Below are 22340 nucleotides of genomic sequence, written 5' to 3'. Positions count from 1 at the left end.
AGAAAACTATAAAGAATCAGGATAAAAAAGAGAAAAGGAGGAATGAGAAAGTAACAGTAAATAAAACACACAAGTACCTTGAGATTGTACTTGTGTGAGTGTACTGAGTTACTTCCATCAGGACTAACGTGACCATCTCTAGTCTGGATACAAAGAAAAGGCGTCGGATAGATAGCACACCGTTTTATTAGTATATTTAGCTTTGTGACATACAGCCTGGAAGAAAACAAACAAAAGAAACGTCACAATGTTTTTAAAGTCCAGAAACATTTCAGCCGTGACATCACACAAAAGAAAAGCTCGGTTCTTCTTGGGTTCTTCGTCGTGGACCAGAGTGATATGTTCTCTAAAATAATAACCCGACACTTCTGTTGTCCTTTACGTTGCTTCACATATATTATCAACACTTTTCTAGAGAATCAAAATATTCAGCCACAGGTACTGGAAAAAAGGTATCCACTGTTATATATAATAATAAACACAATAAATATAAAAAAGAATTTTTGATATAATTTTTATGGTATCAAAGAGCGAGGGGGAATGGGCCTTCAGTTGGACGGGTTTTTACAAAAGTGATGTCCTTTTTATTTCTTCCTGAGGTTGAGTTTTGTCATCTGCAGTTTAAGGTTTTGCTAAATATACTAATAGACTAAGAGACCCGACAGCTGGGTCTGAAATGGCTTTTCATTCACTGAGGAGTCTCCTCCGCCGGGTCCGGCTCGCACGGCGGGATTGTGTGTGCTGTGGTCAGAGCCCAGAGGTCAAAGGTCACCCCTCTCTGAACAGGACAGACACACACCTCCCCCCTTACCTCCAACAACCACTTTCTTCATGGGGAAACTTTTTCATTTCAGCCGCGCGACATTTCTTCACCAAAACACCCCCAAAAAAGAAAATACTCCTCTGCTGCCGCTCAGCGAGCTGAAGATCACACCTGAAGCTAACGAGGAAACAGGTGCAACTGAATGCTGACGAGGCGTTTCTAAAATGCTGAAAAAAACAAAAAACATGAGTCTGGTGAAGAAAAGCGACGACTGAAATTCAAAACATCCCCTCATGAAGTCGGCTGATGTGTTAAATGGTGATAATTGAGTTTAGACGCAGTCCGCTTCCCTTCAAGTGTGTAAGGTACGAGTCAGATCAACTGGAAACAGGGAGGGGAGGCGCTGATATTAATAGAGAGATGAGAGGAAAACAAAACAGAAACAAAACCAGAAAGAATCGCAAAAATCTGTACATGTAAACATCACACTTCCACTGAGTCAAATCATGAGGAGGATGCAGGTTCTCACGTCGGCGTCGCTGGAGGTCCGGCTGAGGGAACCGAGACAATCAAGAGTCCAGGACAAAGTCAGGCGGAGACCGAGAGAAAAGAACCAAACGCCTTTCAAAATATAGAAAGTCAGGAATCTAGAGCGCCGCCGAAAAGGAGCAGAACGAAAAACAGTGAAACTAAGCGTCCCAGAAAGCATTTCTCTAGATGTGTCTGTGAGCGCTGGAAGGTCCATCACTCCTTCATGTGTGTGTGTTGCGCTCCACGTCTCACCACAGCTGTGTGAGCGTTTGGGGACTCGACCACAGCTGCTCTGACGCTTTCGGGTTCGTTTCCCTCTCGATGCCTTTAAACACTCTGCTGCATCAGAAATAGTCTGAAACTAAAATACACTTATCAGTAAAAAAAAAAAAAAAGTCAAAAAAAACCTTGTTGCTCCCATCGAGAACACTGAGGTTATGTTTATTATAAAAGAAAAGTTTGACATTGTTGGAAATGTGCTTATTCGCTTTCATCGAATTAAATGAGATGATCAGTTAAAGTAGTTTGAGATTAACGTCTTTTATCAACGAGATCAGCTTCCTGGAATTAGTTGAAATGTTTGAAATGACAGTTTTTAGGAGCTCGTGCATTATTCCCTTCAGAAGCTCAGTCAAGCTGCAGGTTTTACAGAAGCGTGACATCATCAGCATCTTGGGCCTCAAATGTAGAAATAACTTCTTTTAGTTATTCTCCTCTGAGCTCTCCGTCAGCTGGAGCTTCAGCCTGGAGGTCAGGAAGCGGCTGTGACCTTCTGAAGCTGCTGCTCCTCGTTACGGAAGGTCAATAATCTGTAAACCACGTCGCAGTGTAAACATAATCTGTGATGACGTCGCCGTGACCGTCCTCATGTAACTGGAATAAACATTTGCTGAAGCTGTAGCAGAAGAGACTCGAGGGTTAAACCCGGAGACTCGGTTTGGAATATTGTAGAAAATCTCTTTCCATAAAAGACACTTTCACTACAAGCTGTATGTATGAAATCATATTAAAGAGTTGAGAACTATAATTGTGTAATACTAACAAACAGAAATGTGTCGGCCAGTGAGGTGAACCAGAAGAGGTTTGGACGCTCTGATCGCGGTTGATGGTTCAACTCCCACAGTGAGCAAATACACCTTTCTACAGATTGTCATTTGCCTTTTTTTATCTTTACTTTGTGTGGTTTTGTGTGCTGTTCTGCAGCTTTAAGTAAACCTGAACTCGTAGAAAACCTTAAGAACATCTTTTCTGAGGCGGATGGAGAACTTTGACGGCCGTTGAGGTAAACGTCCCAAACGCCCGGAGACGGGATCTAACTTAAACACTCTGAAATCAGGGAAGCTTAACGTTTACAACCTCACTCAGGACTCAACTCGGCACTTTGTCTTTCTTTCTTTTCGGGACGATCTCACTGGTTCAGTTGGTTAAAATGACTTTTTCCTATTAAAAAAAATAATCCCAGATGCTTTTAAAAAAAAGCTTTTCCTGTAAACAGCGTCTTCCTCTCGAGAGGATCCATGAACAGCTTCATCTCTGATGACACAGCATCTTTAACGTCTTGCCACCGGACGGCGTTCTGGCTGCAGCTCTTCATCCGTGTGAAACCTTCTACGTGTGATAACTGATGGCCGTCGATCGGATCCTTCATCTCATTAAAACACATTTTGGAGGATCGATGTCTTCGACATGGCAGCGGGAAGTTAGTTTCTGACTGAATCCGTCTGTGAATCAGGACGTTGGGATTGAAATTCGACCTGAAATCAACTAAATTATAAAATAAAACTGAAAGACACTTAATCGTGCTTTAACCTGAGGGACCAGCGTCACATCACCTGCTCCCAAAAACAGTTTCAACTGATGTTGATTTGTGTTTCCAAACCAAGAGAAGATATTTTACTGGTTGAGGAACTGGAGGACGCATCACTGCCTCCAGGTGAGTCACTTCAAATAGACTCAAAGAGAAACTTCCCGAGTGTGCCTCCATCTTAAAACATTAAAGATGCGATAACAGAAACTAGAACGATGCATCAACAGTTCACCGTCCGTGACTCTGGTCCCTCAGACGGCACGTGGAGCAACTTGAACAACTTCTTTCTGAGTCGAGTTGATCACATCCGGACAATCAAAAGGTCCCAACAACATTGCAGCATCTCCTCGATAGCGAAGAACAGAACGAACCGACAACGAGCTGAGAGCAGAGAGGATGAACCAGGAGGACAGAAGGACGGACCGGCGTCATCAACAGTCTCCTGTCGGGTGAAACGAGGCCATCGCTCCACAAACTAAACGCTTTGTTGTTCAATTGAATAAAGACAAAAAGAAATGGCGGAAATTTGAGGAAAAATTGATTGTACCTCAGTGAATCTCACACGTTATAATGTGTGATTTCCTCTATTTCAAAAGGCAAATAAGTCACATTTTGAACGTGTTGAACGTGACTTTACTTCTGGGAGCGTTGGCTCAATGTTGTGACTTAATGTTCGCTTCCTTCTCTCCTCCTCGTCTATTTTTTACATTTTCTTTTGTGCATATTTCTCTCGTGTCATTTAGCGATCAGTACACTTAAACTTTCAAACAAAAGATACCAGTTTTGTAAAAAAAAAAAAAGTACAAAACCAAAAAAAACCGTTTTAAATTCTACATCTAATTTGCCATAAATTAAATAATTTACATGTTAAACATTTCAAACTGAAACTGACGCGGTGGCTCTGACATTGCACGCAAATGTAAAAGTCATTGAACGTTTGGATGGAGGTGTCGTGTTCGTGAAAGACTTCCACGTGTGAATGATATGATTATCGACTGCATTGCAAAAAACACACACACACCACATCTCGTTCACTGCTCTCGTCTGACTCCAGCAGTGCAAATCGGGCGTCGAGCATGCACACATGCACAGAGGACCTCCCTGCAAATCACTGATGACCGCCGCTTCGCTCAGTGTGCAAAAAAAAAGAATCAAATCTCGATGACGCAAAAGTCGAACTGAGAAGAAACTACAAGCGACGCACAGAGCGACGGCTCGGGAGGATAAAAGTCACCTTTGTCTCTTTGTGGATTTCCCTTCCTGTTCTGTTCTGCAGGTGTTGATGGATTAAACCAAACTTTGAGCAACTCAAATCAATTTGGCTTTTTTTTGTACCGAGAGACAAAACTAAGTCGTGGTGAACAAAAACAAGTGTCGCTCCTCTCCATGTCACAAAGAATTAGCTCCACGGTTTGCATTTTCTTGCAGAGAGAAGATAGTTTTCTCGCTCATGTCTGTATGGTCCCTGGAGCTGGAGCCAGGAGGGTTAGCTTAGCATACAGACTGGAAACGGGGGGAAACGGCTAGCCTAGCTGTGTCTAACCACATTAGATATTACTTGTTTAATTCTGAAACTGGTTAACAACCTTAAAGTGACTCCAGGAAGTCCAGCAAATAACTAACCATGAATCTATTTGTGAATTAAAAAGACGAGAACTAAGGTGTCAATCAGCTCGCTTTGTGGGTGCTAGTAGAGACAGGCTAGCCGTTTCCCTCACTTTCACTTGTTATGCTAAGCTAAGCTAATCAACTGCTGTCTGAAGCTTCAAGTTTAACATTCCCATGAGAAGCTGGCATCAAGCTCTCATCAAACTCTTGGACAAGAAAGCAAATAAGTTTGTTTTTTTTTGCCTCAAATGTGAAACTATTCCTTTAACAAAGAGTCTGAACTCTCAACAGGCCAACAGGTTCACTGGAATATTATCGAACATTATAAAACAAAAACAACCTTCAGAAGGTGAAATATCAACATAACTAAAAGCCACAAGATGAAGGATTTACTTTCTTAAAAGAAACGAAGTGCCACCCCTCTCTTTCCTCCAGGATTAAATTAATATTCATCATAAAACTAATCAGTGTTACAAACTGGACTATTGTGTGTGAGTGTGTGATCCTGATGCAGAGGACCACAGTGAAGGTGCAAGGCTTCCTCCAGAGGACGAACATGTGGGAACAAACTGAAAGAAACAACTTCTGAAGTATTCACAGTTAGAAAGTCACAAAACAACATGAATCGAGCCCTAAGAAGCAAAAGCAGAGAAACCGACCGGCCGGCCTGAGCCTCAGGGCGGCGAGCGCATGGAGGCCGGCGTCTCCAGAGTCCTCCGCTGAGTCTCTGAGGCGTTTTTGCTTTGAGGGGATCGAGTCGCAGTCGAGGTCGCAGGAGGTCGGTCACGTTTTCACGGGGCACTGCGGCTAGCTAACGCGGAGAGCTAACGCGGCGAGCTAACGCAGCTAGCTAACACGGCGAGCTAACGCAGCTAGCTAACGCGGCGAGCTAACGCAGCGAGCTAACACGGCGAGCTAACGCGGCGAGCTAACGCGGCTAGCTAACGCGGCGAGCTAACGCAGCTAGCTAACGCGGCGAGCTAACGCCCGGCTTTGTTGAGGTTTCAGGTCTATGGCAGAAGGTCCGTTTTTTTTGTATAGCAGCAGCAACATGAAAGTTCATCTTTATAATCATAATAATAATAATAACAACAATAACATTAACAATGGCCATCTCCAAGTTTAACAGACAAACACAGTAAGACAGAGAAGTCCTCCTCTTCCTCTGAAACCTGGACGAGACCAGGGAGAGGAGGAGGACAGGTTTAGGTCCAAGAAGAAGAGGTGAAGAGTAGGTCCAATGGAGAGAGGAAGAAGAAGAAGAAGAAGAAGAAGAAGAAGAAGAAGAAGAAGAAGAAGAAGAAGAAGCAGAAGAAGAAGCAGAAGAAGAAGAAGAAGCAGAAGAAGAAGAAGCGATGGAGGTAAAGACTATTAAACAGAATGATGCTGAGGTTTCGTTGGCGTTACATCTACATTTGTAAAAAAACAAACAAAAGAAGAGTAGAAGTGGGAGTCATGTTGCCACCAGCGGTCAACATTTCACCCTCTCACATTTAAGACCCCCCCCCCCCCTCCTCCCCTTTAAGGAGTAAACGACCTCCCGCAGTAACACACACCTGTCAACTCTGATTCTTCTCAAGTTTTCAAGATAAACTGATTATTTACAGCAGCGCACAGACAAACATAGAAGTTGAACGTTTCAGTGTTTCTTGAATCGCTTCATCCTTTTTTTCCCCCCCGATGTTGAAACGTCTTTAGAGCGATATAGTTTGATTATCGCCCCAAAATATATAATCCGTGAAGACATCAGGTGGTAAAGTAGAAGTATACGTACTGGCTTCTGGTGGGAATGTTACCATTCATTTGCAGAGTGTGTGTGTGTGTGTGTGTGTGTGTGTGTGTGTGTGATGGAGTTGGCAGGTCTGGTCTGAGGTATTTCCTGGTCGTCCACATGGCGTCTTGGATGCATAAGTAGCAGGTTGCTCCCTGGGTAAAAGGGCTGAGCAGGTGAGCGTTCAGGTGAGGACAAAGTGCTCGAGGACAAACAGCTTATGTACAAGCCAGCGCGAGAAGATTCGCTCGTTTTTTCTTCTTTTTTTTCAACAAAACATCAACTTTTCTTTCTTCTCCTGTTTCCGTCCTGTTGCCCCGTCGGTCTGAAAGTCTTCTCCGTGTTTTAGTGCCGTCTGTCAGGAGAAGTCAAACCGCTTCGCTTCCTTTCAGTCACTTAGGGAAGAAATCAAAACAACAAGAAACAAAAATGCTCACTGGACTAAAAAAAAAGAACAAAAAAATCTTCAATAAAATCAAAAACACTCGTCATAACAATAAGCTTCAGTAGAACAAATTCAGGGAGTCAATATGATTATTTAAATCGTCATGATCGTGGGACTCAAACTAAACGACGAGGAAAAGTCGTTTTCTCCTGAAACCACAGCAGCAGAATCATCATCCTGACGTCACTCCTCTTTCTCTCCTCCTCTCTTTCTCTCCTCCTCTCTTTCTCTCCTCCTCTCTTTCTCTCCTCCTCTCTTTCTCTCCTCCTCTCTTTCTCTCCTCCTCTCTCCGTCCGAGTGGAGCTCTGATTGTGAGAGGAAGAGATGCTTTCAGAGACCACATCCTCCGTTTTCTGTGATTTGTTCTCTTCAGAATCGATGGACTCGATGTGTTGAGGTCGCTTTGCTTCCTCTTTCCTCAAGAAAATAATGTTCTGAAGGAGGGAACAGCAGAAACAAGAGGTCTAGACGAACATAGCGGGGAATGTGTGTGTGTGTGTGTGTGTGTGTGTGTGTGTGTGTGTGTGTGTGTGTCTGTGTGTGTGTGTGTGTTCTCCCCTGGTTCCCCTGACTCAGTTCTGCTGCAGGATGAGGTTCTCCAACTCGTCCGCCGAGCGCAGCAGGAACGCGGCCGACTCCCTGTAGCCGGCGATCAGCTGACGCACGGCCGTGATCTCCGGTTGGCTGAGCTGGGTCGAGGCCCCGCCCCCTCCTCCGCCGCCCCCGCTGCCCCGCCCACCCAGGCTGTTGTTGGTGGAGGCCGAGGAGGCGGAGTTACCGATGCTGGCGGAAGAGAGAGACTTCATGCTGAGGTCTGTGGGGCCTGAAGGAGGACGAGAGAGGAGGAGGAGGATGATGAGAGGATGAAAGAGGAGAGAAAGGTGAAATGATGAAGGAAAGAGGTGAAGGAGTGAAAGATCAGTCACTGCTGGAATATCATGTCTGATGTCACTCAAATGAAACCTGAAGGTCGAGCTCCAAGGTCACGAGAGCAAAGAACTAAACTTCTATCAGCACTCGTCACGTCCGGCAAGGCTGCATCTCACCTTCATCACCATCATCATCATAAGATAAAATAGTCATTTATTAGTCCCTCAGTGGGGAAATTATGGGATTACAGCAGCCCTTATTCACAGAAATCTAAGTAGAGATGAGATTAAGTGATATAAATAAACAGTAAACAGTAATAAAAACAATTTAAAAATTAAACGGTAAGAAACAAAAATATGAAATATACAGATAGAATAAAATAAATTGTAAAAAATGTATTTAAAGTGTAAAAGTATAAAAGTATCGCACCGGGTGAGATTAAAGTGTTCAGAGTCACCTTCATCATCATCATCATCTCTCACAGATAATAAAGAGGCGGCACAGAAACCGTTCTTAGTTACTCTATAAATTAAAAATGTATTTAACCAAAATCTACAACTTTTAAGCAGAAATTAAGTAGAAACGAACAGAGAATCTCAGATTACAGCACGCAGAGGGAGAGCGACACTAATCCAGGATATTTTGACGATGACAATACTTGTTTGATGTTAGATTAACGCTCTGAATCCAAAATACTCTTTAAAGCTGCGTGAGGTACTTTCATTGATCTTGATCTGATCCAGTTTGATCTCACTTTGCTGAAAGGAGATTATGGAACTTTAGCTCAATTAGTGATAAATAACCTTCCTCCCCAGCGTTATCGAGGCTGACGTACATCCGTATCGTGTGTGTGTGTGTGTGTGTGTGTGTGTGTGTGTGTGTGTGTGTGTGTGTGTGTGTGTGTGTGTGTGTGTGTGTGTGTGAGCTGCTGCTCTGACATCTGCTGCTCTTCTCTTCTCCATCTTCTCCTATTTCATCCTTAAATATCCGGCTCATAAAAGTTTATTTCATCTCTCTCACATCTCGCCTCCTCACTGCCTACTTCCTCTTTCCTTGTATCCTCCTCACTCCCCCCCTCCCTCCCCTCCAATCTTACCGTTGCTCTGAGCGGCGGCGCCGGTCGTCAGGGAAACGGGATGCTGCATGGCGGCGCCCAGGCCCGGGTAGCCGCGGTAACCGTAGCTAAGCCCCGCCCCGTTGATGTAGAGCTGCGAGTCCTGCGAGGAGAAGGCGGACGCCGCCAGCGAGTAGGCCGAGTGAGCCAAGGACGCCGGCTCCCTCAGGCCGCCGCCGCCGCCGCCGGACGGCTTGTCCAGAGAGATCTGCTCGTCCTGGACAGGAAACAGGAAGTGAGAGCGTTACCGTTCATGACGGAGGGTTTAAGGACTCATGTTCTACAGTAAAGCTGCAGTGAAACCACAAATAACACTTCAGACACTTTAACTGGTGCAACGTAAATCATTTTTAATACGTGTTATTCTGTCTGTATAGATATAATACTGCTGTTATGGATTCTTTACTGTTTTATTACAGTTTATTTATATTTATTTTCATTTCACTGTCTCTTATGTGCACTTTAACGTCTGCTGCTGTCATTTCTCCTCCACAATTTTACAAATATCTGAAGTTTTCCAGCAGATTTTCACTTCTTTAAACATTTACTCTTCAAAGTAAACCTTGTAATTTAGCCGCGTTCGCTCTTCAACGTCTTCCTCTTCCTCTTTCGTGCCTTAAAGAACTACAGAAGCGTCTCCACCGCTGACCTGCTGCTCGTCTCTTAAACACACTTTTCTATCAATTACTATCACTTCATTATTATTTATTTACCGAGGAGGTTACGCTTCAGGCGTTAGTTTGTTTGTCGGCAGGATTTCAGAGGGATTCAAGAGGAAAACATTACATTTTGGAGCGGATCCAATCCCATGAAGACACAAATAATTGTTCAGTTATGAAACGGCCTCATGGGGTCGGCACCCTGCGGAGCTCAGGATCACAGTGATTTAATAAATCATCTGTTGTGTAATAAACGAGTATTTACTGGATCAGTAACTCACGTCCTCTCTGATAACTTCACCTCCGACCCTCAAACAACATTCATTTAACGAGATTAACGGGTTAATCTGATCATTAACTCAACCCGGGTCTGCAGGCATCCGTGTAGATTAATTAGTCAAATACAAAACATGAAGTAATGTGAATTGCGCGACACACACACACACACACACACACACACACACACACACACACACTCTCTTACATGATAGGCGTCGAGGCGCATCCTCTTGGCTGCGTTGCGTGATTCGCTCTCGCAGGCGGCGGCCAGGATGTTCTCGGCCATGGCCGAGGTGAGGTGAGGTGGAGTCGGACGAGTCTGCAGGAAACACGATGACGTCATTAGTGACTTGAAGCGACAGGTGGTTATGACGTCTTTCTGTAAACAGAACGACGTCCAAACAGCTGCAGCCGTGAAATGAAATGAGTCCCAGTGGATTTACATCCTTTATAATGATCGTACATGTGTAGCACGACGCTTCACCACAGGGGGGCAGCAGAGACATTTCACTATTAGACATTAATACCTCAAAACTTACCGTGGTCTTCGACCAGACTCTTTAATGTGGACCAGCTTTTCTTATTTAAGTGACAAGTGATAAAAATACCGAAAGTATTCCCGCGATAACTATTAGCATTATTATTTTACCTCCTTTTAATGTCTTACTTTGTTTTAGAGCTGCAACTTTTGGAAAGTACTTAACTTTCCACTTCTAGTAAAAAATATATTGCCTTTCCCAATTTGATGTCATTGAAAACTGAATAATTTGGGCTTTTGGACTGTTGGTTCCACCAAACAAGACGTTTCTGGAGAACTATAATGTGCATTTTCTGCAATATTCTGACATTTCAAGGAAACCAATTGTGAAGTCACAGCTGTTCTTCAGGAACAGTGATTATTGAGCCATAAAGACGCAGACAGACGAACAGCCGATCACCTCCATGCCGCTCTTCTTCATGCGGCGGCAGGACTTGAGGTAGGTGCGGATGCGCTTGCGGGCGCGTTCCTGGAACTCTGGGAACTGTCGGCTGCACGACTCGATGATGGCCTGGATCTTCTCCTTGGGCTGTTTGGAGATGGGAACCATGCGGTCCAAGTTCTCGTCCACAAACAGACGTACGAACATCTGCAGGAAGACGACGCGTTAGAGAAAAGCTCAGCCACGGATACATGAATGTATATCTATATGTATATTTATTATAGATATACAGATGTACTTTACGCTGTCGTCTGAAAGTACGTGCATATGCATTTTATATTCACGTCAAGAACCTTTATTTGGACATAATGTATAATTAAAGGATAAATAATGTGAGATAAACTCCAAAGCTTGCAGTGTATAAAGTAATCAAACACTTTTATCAGCTGCAACATTAAAGTGATGAACTCATTAATCATCAATAATAATATTCTAGTGATATAATATATATATCTTATACTGGGAGCTAATCTTTCCCATCACATGAAGCCACTTGATTAATAATACAAAACATTAGGAGCTGCCTCATTATACAAAAGTGCCTCATTGTAAGTTCTGTGTATGTATTTCTGGGTTTTAATCGTCAGGTCTCAGTATATTTCCTTTTATGAGACGCGTCATCAGACCCGGTGGGACCCAGCAGACTGGATCTGACTCACATTGAAGGCCTTTAGTCTCTCGGGGTCGACTCCCTCGGCGTCGTTGATCTTGTCGTTGTCATCGTGGTCGTCGTGGTCGTCGTCGTCGTCGTCAGCGGCGCCCTGGCGCCCGGTGGTCAGGTCCTCGGCACCCAGGTCCATCTTCACGCTGTCGTAACTTCCACCCGAGCTGAACTGCGGGGACTGAACACACGCCGGCCGTCAGTGAGGTCACCGCCATCTGGCCTCTTCTATTCTACTATTAAAGCTTCAGCGCTTCAGCTAAATGCTTCGTAAGATGCAAACATCTTGTGATTTTTGGTAATCAATACTTGTATAATAACCTTTTTACTATTACAGTTGACTTTTGGACTGAACAACGCTCTGGAGTTATTGTAAATGTTTGGAACAATCTATACAGAATAATTACATCAGTGTCGTCTAATCTTTTAATGAATTGAAGCTGTGAAGCATTAAAATGTAAATGTGTTCCATCTCTTTATGAAGTAATCACCTGCGTATGTAAAGTCTGTGTGTGTGTGTGTGTGTGTGTGTGTGTGTGTGTGTGTGTGTGTGTGCTCACCTTGCCCCCGTAGTCCCGGCCATCTCGGTCCATTCGCAGCTCGGCAGTGTGTGTGTGGGTCTGGGAGTGTGTGTTGGGAGTGTGTGCGTTGTGTGCGTGCGGCAGCGGCAGCGGCAGGGCGGGGTGCGGCGCCGGCGGGGGTTTGGCGGCCAGCGGGTACTTCCTGCGCAGCTCCTCGGGCGCGCTGGGATGCAGAGCGCCCAGCAGCGCCGCCGCCGCCGCCGACACGGTGACGGGCAGGTGCGTCGAGGACAGCGGCGGGCGCTGAGGGGGGGGCTCGCTGAGGTTCATCGGCTGCTGGTCCTCGGACGAGGACGAGGAGGACGTCGGCGTGCTGAAGTCCAGCGGCGCCGGGCCACAGCTCCCGTTGAAGACCTCCGTTTCCCGGACCGCGGCGCCGTCCGTCACGGCGGCGCTGGGAGGAGTCAGGGCCGGCAGGCCGTTGCCGCTGCCGCTCTCTGACGAGGAATCCTCTGCAAGAAGGAGAACGTTTCATGTTCACACGTGTTGCTGCTGTTCTGATGCTTCTCACGTGTTTATTCCCAGCAGCTGATGTATGGAGGGAGATGTGTGTCTTCAATACGAGAGCAAATGTCTTGTTTGTCAGTAAATTATTTAACTGCAAATCCCAAATCTTTGCTCTCCAAAAAAAATTGCTCTAAGAAAAAAAAAAACATTAAAAAAAAACACAAAAAAACGCTCTCCAAAAAAAAATCTTGTTTTTACATAAAATCTTTGCTCTAAAAAAATTCAATTTTTTTTTTTTAGAGCAAAACGCTCAAAAAAAAAAAAACGCTCTAAAGAAAAAAAAAAAAAAAACGCTCTCCAAAAAAACAAAACTTGTTTTTAGGTAAAATCTTTGCTCTAAAAAAAAAAGCTCTAAATTTTTTTAGAGGTTTTTTTTAGAGCAAAAAAAAAAAAACGCTCCAAAAAAAAACAGTAAAAAAAAAACCTCTCTAAAAAAAAATCTTGTTTGTAAGTAATAAATCCAAAATCTGTGCTCTAAAAATAGCTCCAAGAAAAAAAAGCTCTAAAAATTTTTTAGATTTTTTTTTTCTTAGGGCAAAAAAAAAAAAATCCTTTAAAAAAAAAGAATTTTTTTGGAGAGCAAAGATTTGGGATTTGCAGTCAGATAATTTACTTACAAACAAGACATTTGCTCGTGTAATAAAGACATAAATCTGCCTCCATACTGATGAGCTCACAGCTGGATGCTGGTTCAGTGATGAGAGACGTTTCCTCACATTAACAACTGATGAAGACAACATGCAGGGACGAAGATACAGCTCATGTTCATGTTCATCTGGCTCTGAGCCGTCGTCATACACATAAATCTACACATGAAAGTAAATCGTCGCATGCAGGTTTCGGGCCAGAGGCTCAGTCCACTTGACTCACATTCTGCAGTCAGCTGGTGGAGTTCATGCAGGACGGCGTCACTGTGATCATATTCATACAGACCGTCTGACAACGACAGCATAACGCAATGAGGATGACTGTTTCTGAGTATCACAAATAATTTAGTTTGAATACTGTTTACTAGAGATGTACATAGTCCTGATCGCCAGCGCTTCACTCATAACCTGGACTTTCAAATCACAACTCAACAGTCGATAATGCACTGCTCATTTAGTGTCTTGCATGTCAAAAACATGTCATCGTTTCCAAAATTCACAACATGTTTTATTGATATGATCAGCTTCAACCCATAAATGTTGTGAATATCCTTTCAGAACCCGTTAAAATATATAAAAGTCAAAACTCAATGCGTCAAGAACTCAAATATGTTTTGATTCCAGTGAATTAAAACCGTTTGGCATTATGTCCTGATGTCCTTCATGATGTTCTCCTCCTCTTCTTCTCTGTCATTTCTGTTTTGCTATCAGAACAAAGCTAGCTGTTAGCGTGGTTTCATCCCAGTCTTTTCCTTCAGGCGTCATAAACATAGACTTGTTTACTCCCTCAGGACAGATGAGGTCATACATGTTGATGACCCAACGTTACATGAACAAAAAAGAATCAAAAAAGCTCTCAATAAACTATTAGCTAAGCAACTGTAGAGTTAGCATTGACGTCTAGCACAAACATTAAGCTCCATGCATCATGAGCATCATGAGCATCATGAGCATCATGAGCATCATGAGCATCATGAGCATCATGAGCGTCATGTTCCTATTGTCATGTTTACATTTGGAACTACAACATAAACATCAAATATAACAACTCCTTCTTGACATTATGGATGTCGTGTGATTGCTGTTCTGTGTGTTCGTGTTCCCTGAACAGACGCGTCCGTGCTGTAAGTGCTTGAGTACTTTAAAGGCCCAGCAGGTGGCAGGCTTCCTTCATGAAGAACTTCTCTGCTGGATGATTCATAAAAACATTCCCATGTCAAAGTGTCCCTGAGCTTAACTCAACCCGCCGAGCGCTTCACCAAGGACGGAGCATGCAGAGGAGAACGTCCCCAAGGGGATGAACGAAGGATCAATCCTTTCTTTCATATTCGTATTGCAGGGAGACACAAAACACAACCAACCTTTAGTCCAATGCAACAGACTCATAAATCATCACCAGCGCATTGATCACACATCTTGAGCCTCTCTGACTTCAGTGACGTTGTGTGTTCAACACACTCCATTCAACGCTGCTGCAGTGTCATTGTGTTGAAGGGACTTCCATGAACAGAATAATCCGTCATGGGGAACGGCTTCACAACAGACTCATCCGTCTCACAGCTGGAAGGAAATCGGGGGACAGTTATCATCTTCCTGAAAGCAGCGGGACGGTGACAGCGCCGCCGCCGCCGAGAGGAAACAATCTACAAACATGTCAGGGAGGAACATAATGAGTCCCCGAGTTATAATTATTAAAGTATTCTCAAGCCGAGGACGAGTCAGTCACGCCTCCTCAGCAGCCGCCACAACGAAGGTGCACAAGATAACATTGATGCTGAAGAATAGTCGGTTCAGCTTGGCTGGATCCTGCAACGCTCCAGAGATGTGTTTCCTTTTGTGTGACGAGGGAAATGCAGTGAGAGAGAGAGAGAGAGAGAGAGAGAGAGAGAGAGAGAGAGAGAGAGAGAGAGAGAGAGAGAGAGAGAGAGAGACTGTGGAGTAGTCAGGGCCGAGTGCAGCAGTGTCTATGTGTTCATTTCATTCCATCCCGTCTGCAGACAGCAGACAATCACACATCAACCCTGCTCGATGACGCCCCTCCCCCACCTCAACTCTTCCTCATCATTACCAAGCTCGTCTTCCTCCCACCAGTAGCGTCCTCTGACCCTCGTCATCGTCTTTAAGGACAGTTTCTGGCCCGTGAGAGAGCGTCGACATTTGAATTGAAAGAACACAAGTTAAAGTGTGCCGCCGGCCTCGTGGATCCGGCTCATCGTGTTTCTGAAGCTCCAACATTTCAGTTCTGGACCAGAAGTTCTCCCTCTGGAAGAAGTGTTCACTTCATTTACTGACGCAAAAGTCGTAGAGTTGTATGTTTTCTAGATTTCATATCACGATGATGGGGCAAACAAAGCAACACATGTGGAGTTATTTTAGTACAAAGACACAGAAATATGCATAACATCTTGCTAAAAAAGTTCACTTTGCAATCGGAAAAGTGGAAACTGCATTTTCATTTCTAACATCCAGCTTCATAACTTTATGTTTAGTGACATTTCACAGTCTGCTGAGCAGGTGAACTGTTCACTAACAGTTTAAACAGAGTTTCAGAGAAGCGACGATCCATAAAACAATAAAGAAAAGATGTTCAACTCTTTTTAAACGCGTCAGGATTTATTGCTGCAGCCGATTCATCTTCTTCTCTTTGATCTCTTTAAGACAAACAGATAAACAAAGTGATCATGGAATAAATAATCTGAGCCAGCAGGACGGACGGATGATGGATGGATGATGGATGGATGAATGGATGAATGGATGAATGAATGGATGGATGGATGAATGAATGGATGGATGGATGGATGGATGAATGAATGGATAGAAGAATGGACGGATGATGGATGGATGATGGATGGATGGATGGACGGATGGACGGATGAGAGGATGGATGAATGGATGGACGGATGGATAAATGAATGAATGGATGGATGAGAGGATGGATGGATGGATGAATGAATGATGGATGAATGGATAGATCGATAAATGGATGGACGGATGGATGGATGAATAGATGAATGGATGGATGAATGGATGGACGGATGAATGGATGGATGGATAATTGGATGAATGAATGGATAGAAGAATGGATGGATGGATGGATGAATGGATGAATGGATGGATGGACGGATGAGAGGATGGACGGATGAATGAATGGATAGATCGATGAATGGATGGATGGATGAATAAATGAATTGATGGATGAGAGGATGGACGGATGAATGAATGGATGGATGAATGGATAGATCGATAAATGGATGGATGGATGAATGAATGAATGGATGGATGAGAGGATGGACGGATGAATGAATGGATGGATGAATGGATAGATCGATAAATGGATGGATGGATGAATGAATGAATGGATGAATGGATGGATGGACGTCTGACTGCTAGGTTTTGTGATCTGCTCCGTGTCTTTAAACACACGGAGAGGAAGGAATGATTTACTGTTAAATTACAGCGACAATATTTATAATATCACACAACGTGCGTACAGATGGAAGAGGATGAACGGAGAGATTTCAACAGATGAACATTGAGAGAAGCCAGAAGAGTGAATGAGTTGAAATAGAAGCGAGAGAGCAGCTGGGAGGACAGAAAGAAACGGCAACAGAGGAAGAGGAGGTCGCTTAAATGAGTCAACACAAGAAAAATGCAGAAGAGATGGAGAAAGAGAGGGAGGAGGGAGGCGGGGGGGGGGGGGGGCTGTGAACGGTATCGACTCTGTCATTGGTTTGTCGGGGGGTGGAGGGATGGAGGGGTGGATGGAGGGAGGGATGGAGGGAGGCAGGGGTGGAGCCCAAACTGCTGCATGAAGAGAGGGAGAGATGGAGAGAGAGAGAGAGAGAGAGAGAGAGAGAGAGAGAGAGAGAGAGAGAGAGAGAGAGAGAGAGAGAGAGAGAGAGGGCTATACACCATGGAGGGAGGCAGAGCCAGGCAGAAGGAAAGAGGTCAGGAGGGGGGAGGGAGGAGGAGGAAGAGGAAGAGGAGGAAGAAGGGGTCACGGCTCGTGGGTGGGGGCAGCAGGAGGAAAGGATGAGGGAGGATGGAGATGGGGGGAGGGGACGGGTGAAGAGAGATTAAGTCAAAGAGAGAGAGAGAGAGAGAGAGAGAGAGAGAGAGAGAGAGAGAGAGAGAGAGAGAGAGAGAGAGAGAGAGAGAGAGAGAGAGAGGCACATGAGATGTTTAGATGTGAATTGTATCTTTTCTTTTTTGGCTCTTATCATTATTATTATTATCATTATTATTATTATTATTATTATTATTATTATTATTACCACTAAATCTAATTTCATTACATATTCATGTGGATTAGTTTGTCTAGTCTAGATTATTTTCCATCAGTGTTGTAACGTTCAGAGCATTCGTTGTCTTCTGTTCTGTAATATTTCACTTCACACGTCTTCAGAACTGAGTCGGCTGAACTTAAAGGTGTTCGTGCTAATAAAGCTTTCATTTGAACGTGAGCGACAGGAAGGTGAACGAGTGAGTGAGTCCCTCCATCCCTTCATCCCTTCATCCCTTCATGACAGAACGGAGGGATCCCTGCTCTCCTCCTTGCTCTGGACACAGCAGCTAAACAGGAAGCAGCTTCTCTCTCTCTCTCTCTCTCTCTCTCTCTCTCTCTCTCTCTCTCCCCTCTCTCTCTCTCTCTCTCTCTCTCTCTCTCTGTCCCTCTCTCTCTCTCTGTCTCTCTCTCTCTCTCCCTCTCTCTCTCTCTCTCTCTCTCTCTCTCTCTCTCTCTCTCTCTCTCTCCCTCTCTCTCTCCCTCTCTCTCTCCCTCTCTCTCTCCCTCTCTCTCTCTCTCTCTCTCTCTCTCTCTCTCTCTCTCTCTCTCTCTCTCTCTCTCAAACAGCAGTCTTCCTCGTCCTCTTCCTCTCTTTCCGTGGTGTCTTTCCTGCTCTCAGCTGTTCTGGGTGTCGTTCTTCACGACATCAGAGACGCGGCGGTCTGTTGTTGAGAACGAAGAACACAACATTGTGTAGTTTAACCCCTCGTGTCCCAGTGGAGGAGCATGAACTCCTCCACAGCATGAACTCCTCCACATAAACTACACAACATTGTGTAGTTTATGTGTGTCCCAGTGGAGGAGCATGAACTCCTCCACTGGGACACACATAAACTACACAACATTGTGTAGTTTATGTGTGTCCCAGTGGAGGAGCATGAACTCCTCCACCTGCATGTTTCCAACCTTCTGCTCTCTGGAAGCCTGAAAACACGAGAAGGAAAAACTACTCTGCTGATCTTTTGTCAAAGTCTCGTGTTTTAGACTTAACAGGTAAAAAAAGCTTTTGCAGGATGTTTTTTTAAATCTTTCTCATCTATGAAGCCGGTAAACAAGTTATGAAAGTTATAAAAGACGATTTTCAGTCAAAGCCACTTGAGTAAAACGCTCTGGTCATGTGGATGGAGACGGGGAAGTGGATTCAGCTGGAGTGCATGAACAAAATGAACCATTTGTCTCAGTTGTAATGTCCTTTAATTGACTGAAGCTGCCGTCCTCAAAAGAATCAACGACAACATTTTTACAGCAGCTTTTCTTCTACTTTCAGTCTGTCGTGGCTCTAAAGTCAGACCTTCCACCTGCTACCAAACCACATGTCCTTCCCCTTCTCTCGCTCCTCTACATGTTCATCTGTGCTTCTCCACCTCCTCCTCACACCCTTCCTTCACGCCCTCCTTCTTCTCCCAGCGCTCCATCATGTCCGTCTCTGGGCAGCAGCGCAGTGGCTGTGATGCACGGCCATGTTGAGTGTTCTCCCTGCAGCCTCGAGGGGAACCAGGTGTGTTTAAGAGGTCAAATGTCTTCTTGCATCAAGGACACACACACACACACACACACACACACACACACACACACGGGGCTAAAAGACAGTGTGTCCCCACAGAGACACAGGACAAGTGGACCATGACTTTGACAGTCAGTCATTCTTCAACCCGCAGTCCTCTGGGAGGACGATGCTGCATCAGCTCACATGACAAAACACATCTCCATCAATGTGTGTGTGTGTGTGTGTGTGTGTGTGTGTGTGTGTGTGTGTGTGGAAGTCATGAATGTGCAATATGAGTGTGTGTCACACAGCAGGTGTGTCTCCGCATGTTGTGTGTTTCTGTTGTATTAACTGTCAAGCTGTGAGCTCAGAGTGGCGCAGGGTGACTGTGAGGCGGCGCTTCACAAGCTGTCAATCACGTCTCGTCCTCTCAGTTCACTTCTCTGTGTTTGTGTCACACGAACACACACCGAGGCTGAAAAGATGCAAAAGTCATCATGCTGCTGGTATTTAGTTAATTATGTGAACGTAAGGGTGAAAACACCATTTTTGGACATTAAATATCTGCAGTTTACAGACATATACAACATGGTTACGCTTCATTTAAGATGCACGCTTTAATTCAATAAGCTAAACCAAATGATAATTGTATTTAAACTTGTTGTTATTCTGGATTAATATGTTATTGTCGTATTTCATCCACATGCAACACGTTGCATCTCTGGGTCCAACAGACCAGACTGGGATTTGGGATTAAAACCTGTGCAGGTTTAGACTCTGCGAGTGCAGTAACACACGTGTTGTGCGTCAACAACAACCGTGTTGGTCTTGAGGAAGTGGATCAGAGGATCCATCGCGGAGGCAACGCATTGCCAGCAACTTGAAAGAGCAACGGCCAACGAGGAAACTCCAACTGGAAAAATCTAATCTGCTCAGATTTTGGCTGCGTTTCCCTTCAAGGGACGATGTCCTCGATCACATCGCAGTCCGATACGTCTGTTTTAAATGTGATGAATCAGCTTCAGATCTCAACAAAAAGCTGTGAAAATGAATTCAAGGTCACGTTGCAGAGATGGTTTGTTCTGGAGACAAACGTCAGCCGGTTCCTCTGGAGAGAGCAGAGCCAGGAGGAGAGATTATAAGCTCAGTTTGTGGTCCAGAGACTTGTAGTCAGAAACATTAGTACTTTAGTACTTAGCTTTAGTACTTTATATACCAACCGTCATTGTGTGGGTGAAGTCTTCCTTTTTGCCTAAAAACAAAAAGGTTGAAAGTGCGTTGAATCTAACAATTTAAAAGTATTCTTCTTGATTTTAAAAGGGGGATCAAATCTCAAGTGGTCGTCGACCGCTAGTAGATTTAATAACTACAGTTTGGAGCAGAGAAAAGACGATTAACCGGCTGATCGACCAGATGAAGAGTGTGCAGCGTCTCTGTACAACACCCTGTGTGACTGATGGTGGCTCTGCAGCCATCGGACGCGATCGGAGATCAGTTCCACCGAAACAATAGTCTGTAAAATGTCTTAAATGTTGTAAAATGTCCAACATCCGTTGATGATAGTGTGTGAGGCCCTTTGGAGCAGAAGCATCCACCGAGTGAGACGTCAACGCAGCCTTTTCTCATCAGACAGAAGAGGTGTGTGTCCTTGTGCACTTGAGAGCAGCGGCTCTTTAATTAAAAGCAGCATCACCTGCAGCTCTGAATGGGAGCAAAGCAGCAACTTTCAATCAATGTGATTTAATAATCGTCACTAGATATTTTACATTCCAGCCAAACTCAGGAGGGAAAGCAACAAATCAATATCTGTATTGTCGTGATGGGGCTCCTGTGCATTTCATCAAATAGCAGATTAAAGAGCGTGGCATTAATGAAGCAGATTGTTGCTTTAATGCGCTGGTAAACAGGAGATCCTCTGCATCTTTTAAGCGCTCAGACTCTTCTCCTTCTTTCTTTCTCTACTTTCTACAGTCGATCCAAGAAATCGCATGAGAGGAAATTTGTGTTCAATCGGCACGAGGTTTTGAATCGTGAACAATAACTCAAGGACGCAGACTCCGGTTGGCTCAACAGACGGCAGCTCGCCTGCAGAGACTTTTATACCTCGGCTTTGTGTGCACTTCATTGATTGCTGCGAATGTGAAAAGTGTTGCTCTCGCCACACGACGCGGCCGCGTGTGCGTTAGCTTCTGTTGTGCGCGTGAATAGAAAGGTTTGTGTGATGTCGTGGCCTCTGTGTGTTCATGTGTGTGTCTGTATGAACCTGTGCGTCACACATAACCTCAGGGAGAGGAGATCAGCTGACCTCCATGAGCAGAGGGACGTTGTCCTGGACCCTCAGTCTTCACAGCGGGAAACGCTTTTTTTAAATGATTTTTTTTTTTTTTTTTTTCCCGAGGTTTTTTTTTGGCAATTTTTTTTTTCAAGCTTTTTTGTGAGAGCATTTTTTTTCGCGTTTTTTTTTCCGAACTTTTTTTTTTAAACGTTTTTTTTTTCAATTTTTTTTTTGGCAATTAATTTTTTTCAAGCTTTTTTTGTAAGAGCTTTTTTTCAATTTTTTTTTCCGAGCATTTTTTTTTTAAACGTTTTTTTTTTTTTTTTTTTTTAACCTTTTTTTTTCTTTTTTACCTTTTTTTTAAACGTTTTTTTTTTCAGCGTTTTTTTTTTTGGGCAATTTATTTATTTTTTTTCCGAGCGTTTTTTTTTCAACGTTTTTTTTCCAACCGTAATAAATAAATAATACCTACGCGCCCCACCTGTAATACCTACACGCCCCACTAGAGGGTCGCGCCTCACAGTTTGAGAACCACTGCATTAAGTCTGCCTGGTGCTTTCCCTGCTGAACCAGACTGTATTGCACACCTGTGTCTGACCGTGAAAAGCCACAACTTGGTGTGTAACGCAGGTTGTGTGTGTGTCATGGTGAAGCACAACGTTGAGTTGGGAGTTGCTGTTTTGAGCCACTATGGACAAAAGCACCACAGGAGGAAATAACTTCGTCCGGTTCTGCACCTGCATCTATATGTAAGCAGGTAATTATACGTGGATGCTCTCAGGAACAGAAATACTTCTCAATTACAGACGCCATCACTTGAAAATCAGAGAAAAATATGTTTCTGTTATCTGAAGAAAAAGCAGGATGTCCACCAACACAAACACACAACTCACCACAAGCCCCATGATGGGAAAAACAACAATAACAGGCCTGCGGTGCTTTTTACATTTCTACAATTATCTGTCAGCTATTAAGAGCAACGAATCGATTTCAGCGTCATTAGCAGGCGAAGCGATGGTGAGCAGACTGCAGAGGAGGAAACAGAAGAGGAGGAGGAGGAGAGGAAGAGGA

General features: G+C 44.2%; 1 protein-coding gene across 1 annotated transcript in view; it reads right to left on the bottom strand.

Moving 5' to 3' along the window:
- Positions 1 to 5680: 5680 nt before the first annotated feature.
- LOC137799825 (nucleolar protein 4-like) overlaps positions 5681 to 22340 on the bottom strand; it is an 85330-nt gene continuing 68670 nt past the window's right edge. The window contains exons 5-10 of the mRNA XM_068596660.1: positions 12049 to 12521; positions 11487 to 11669; positions 10786 to 10974; positions 10053 to 10166; positions 8892 to 9126; positions 5681 to 7748 (exon numbers count right to left, since the gene is read on the bottom strand). Coding sequence (XP_068452761.1) covers positions 7498 to 7748; positions 8892 to 9126; positions 10053 to 10166; positions 10786 to 10974; positions 11487 to 11669; positions 12049 to 12521 — 1445 coding nt within the window. The 3' untranslated portion in view covers positions 5681 to 7497. The remainder of the gene's footprint in view (positions 7749 to 8891; positions 9127 to 10052; positions 10167 to 10785; positions 10975 to 11486; positions 11670 to 12048; positions 12522 to 22340) is intronic.

The sequence above is a fragment of the Clinocottus analis genome, unplaced genomic scaffold, assembly GCF_023055335.1.
Source record: "Clinocottus analis isolate CAN_PGR_092001 unplaced genomic scaffold, fCliAna1.0.p SCAF_39, whole genome shotgun sequence".
NCBI classification, from domain to species: domain Eukaryota; kingdom Metazoa; phylum Chordata; class Actinopteri; order Perciformes; family Cottidae; genus Clinocottus; species Clinocottus analis.
The sequence above is the reverse complement of the archived record's forward strand: the minus strand, read 5'-3'. Positions and strand labels throughout refer to the sequence as shown.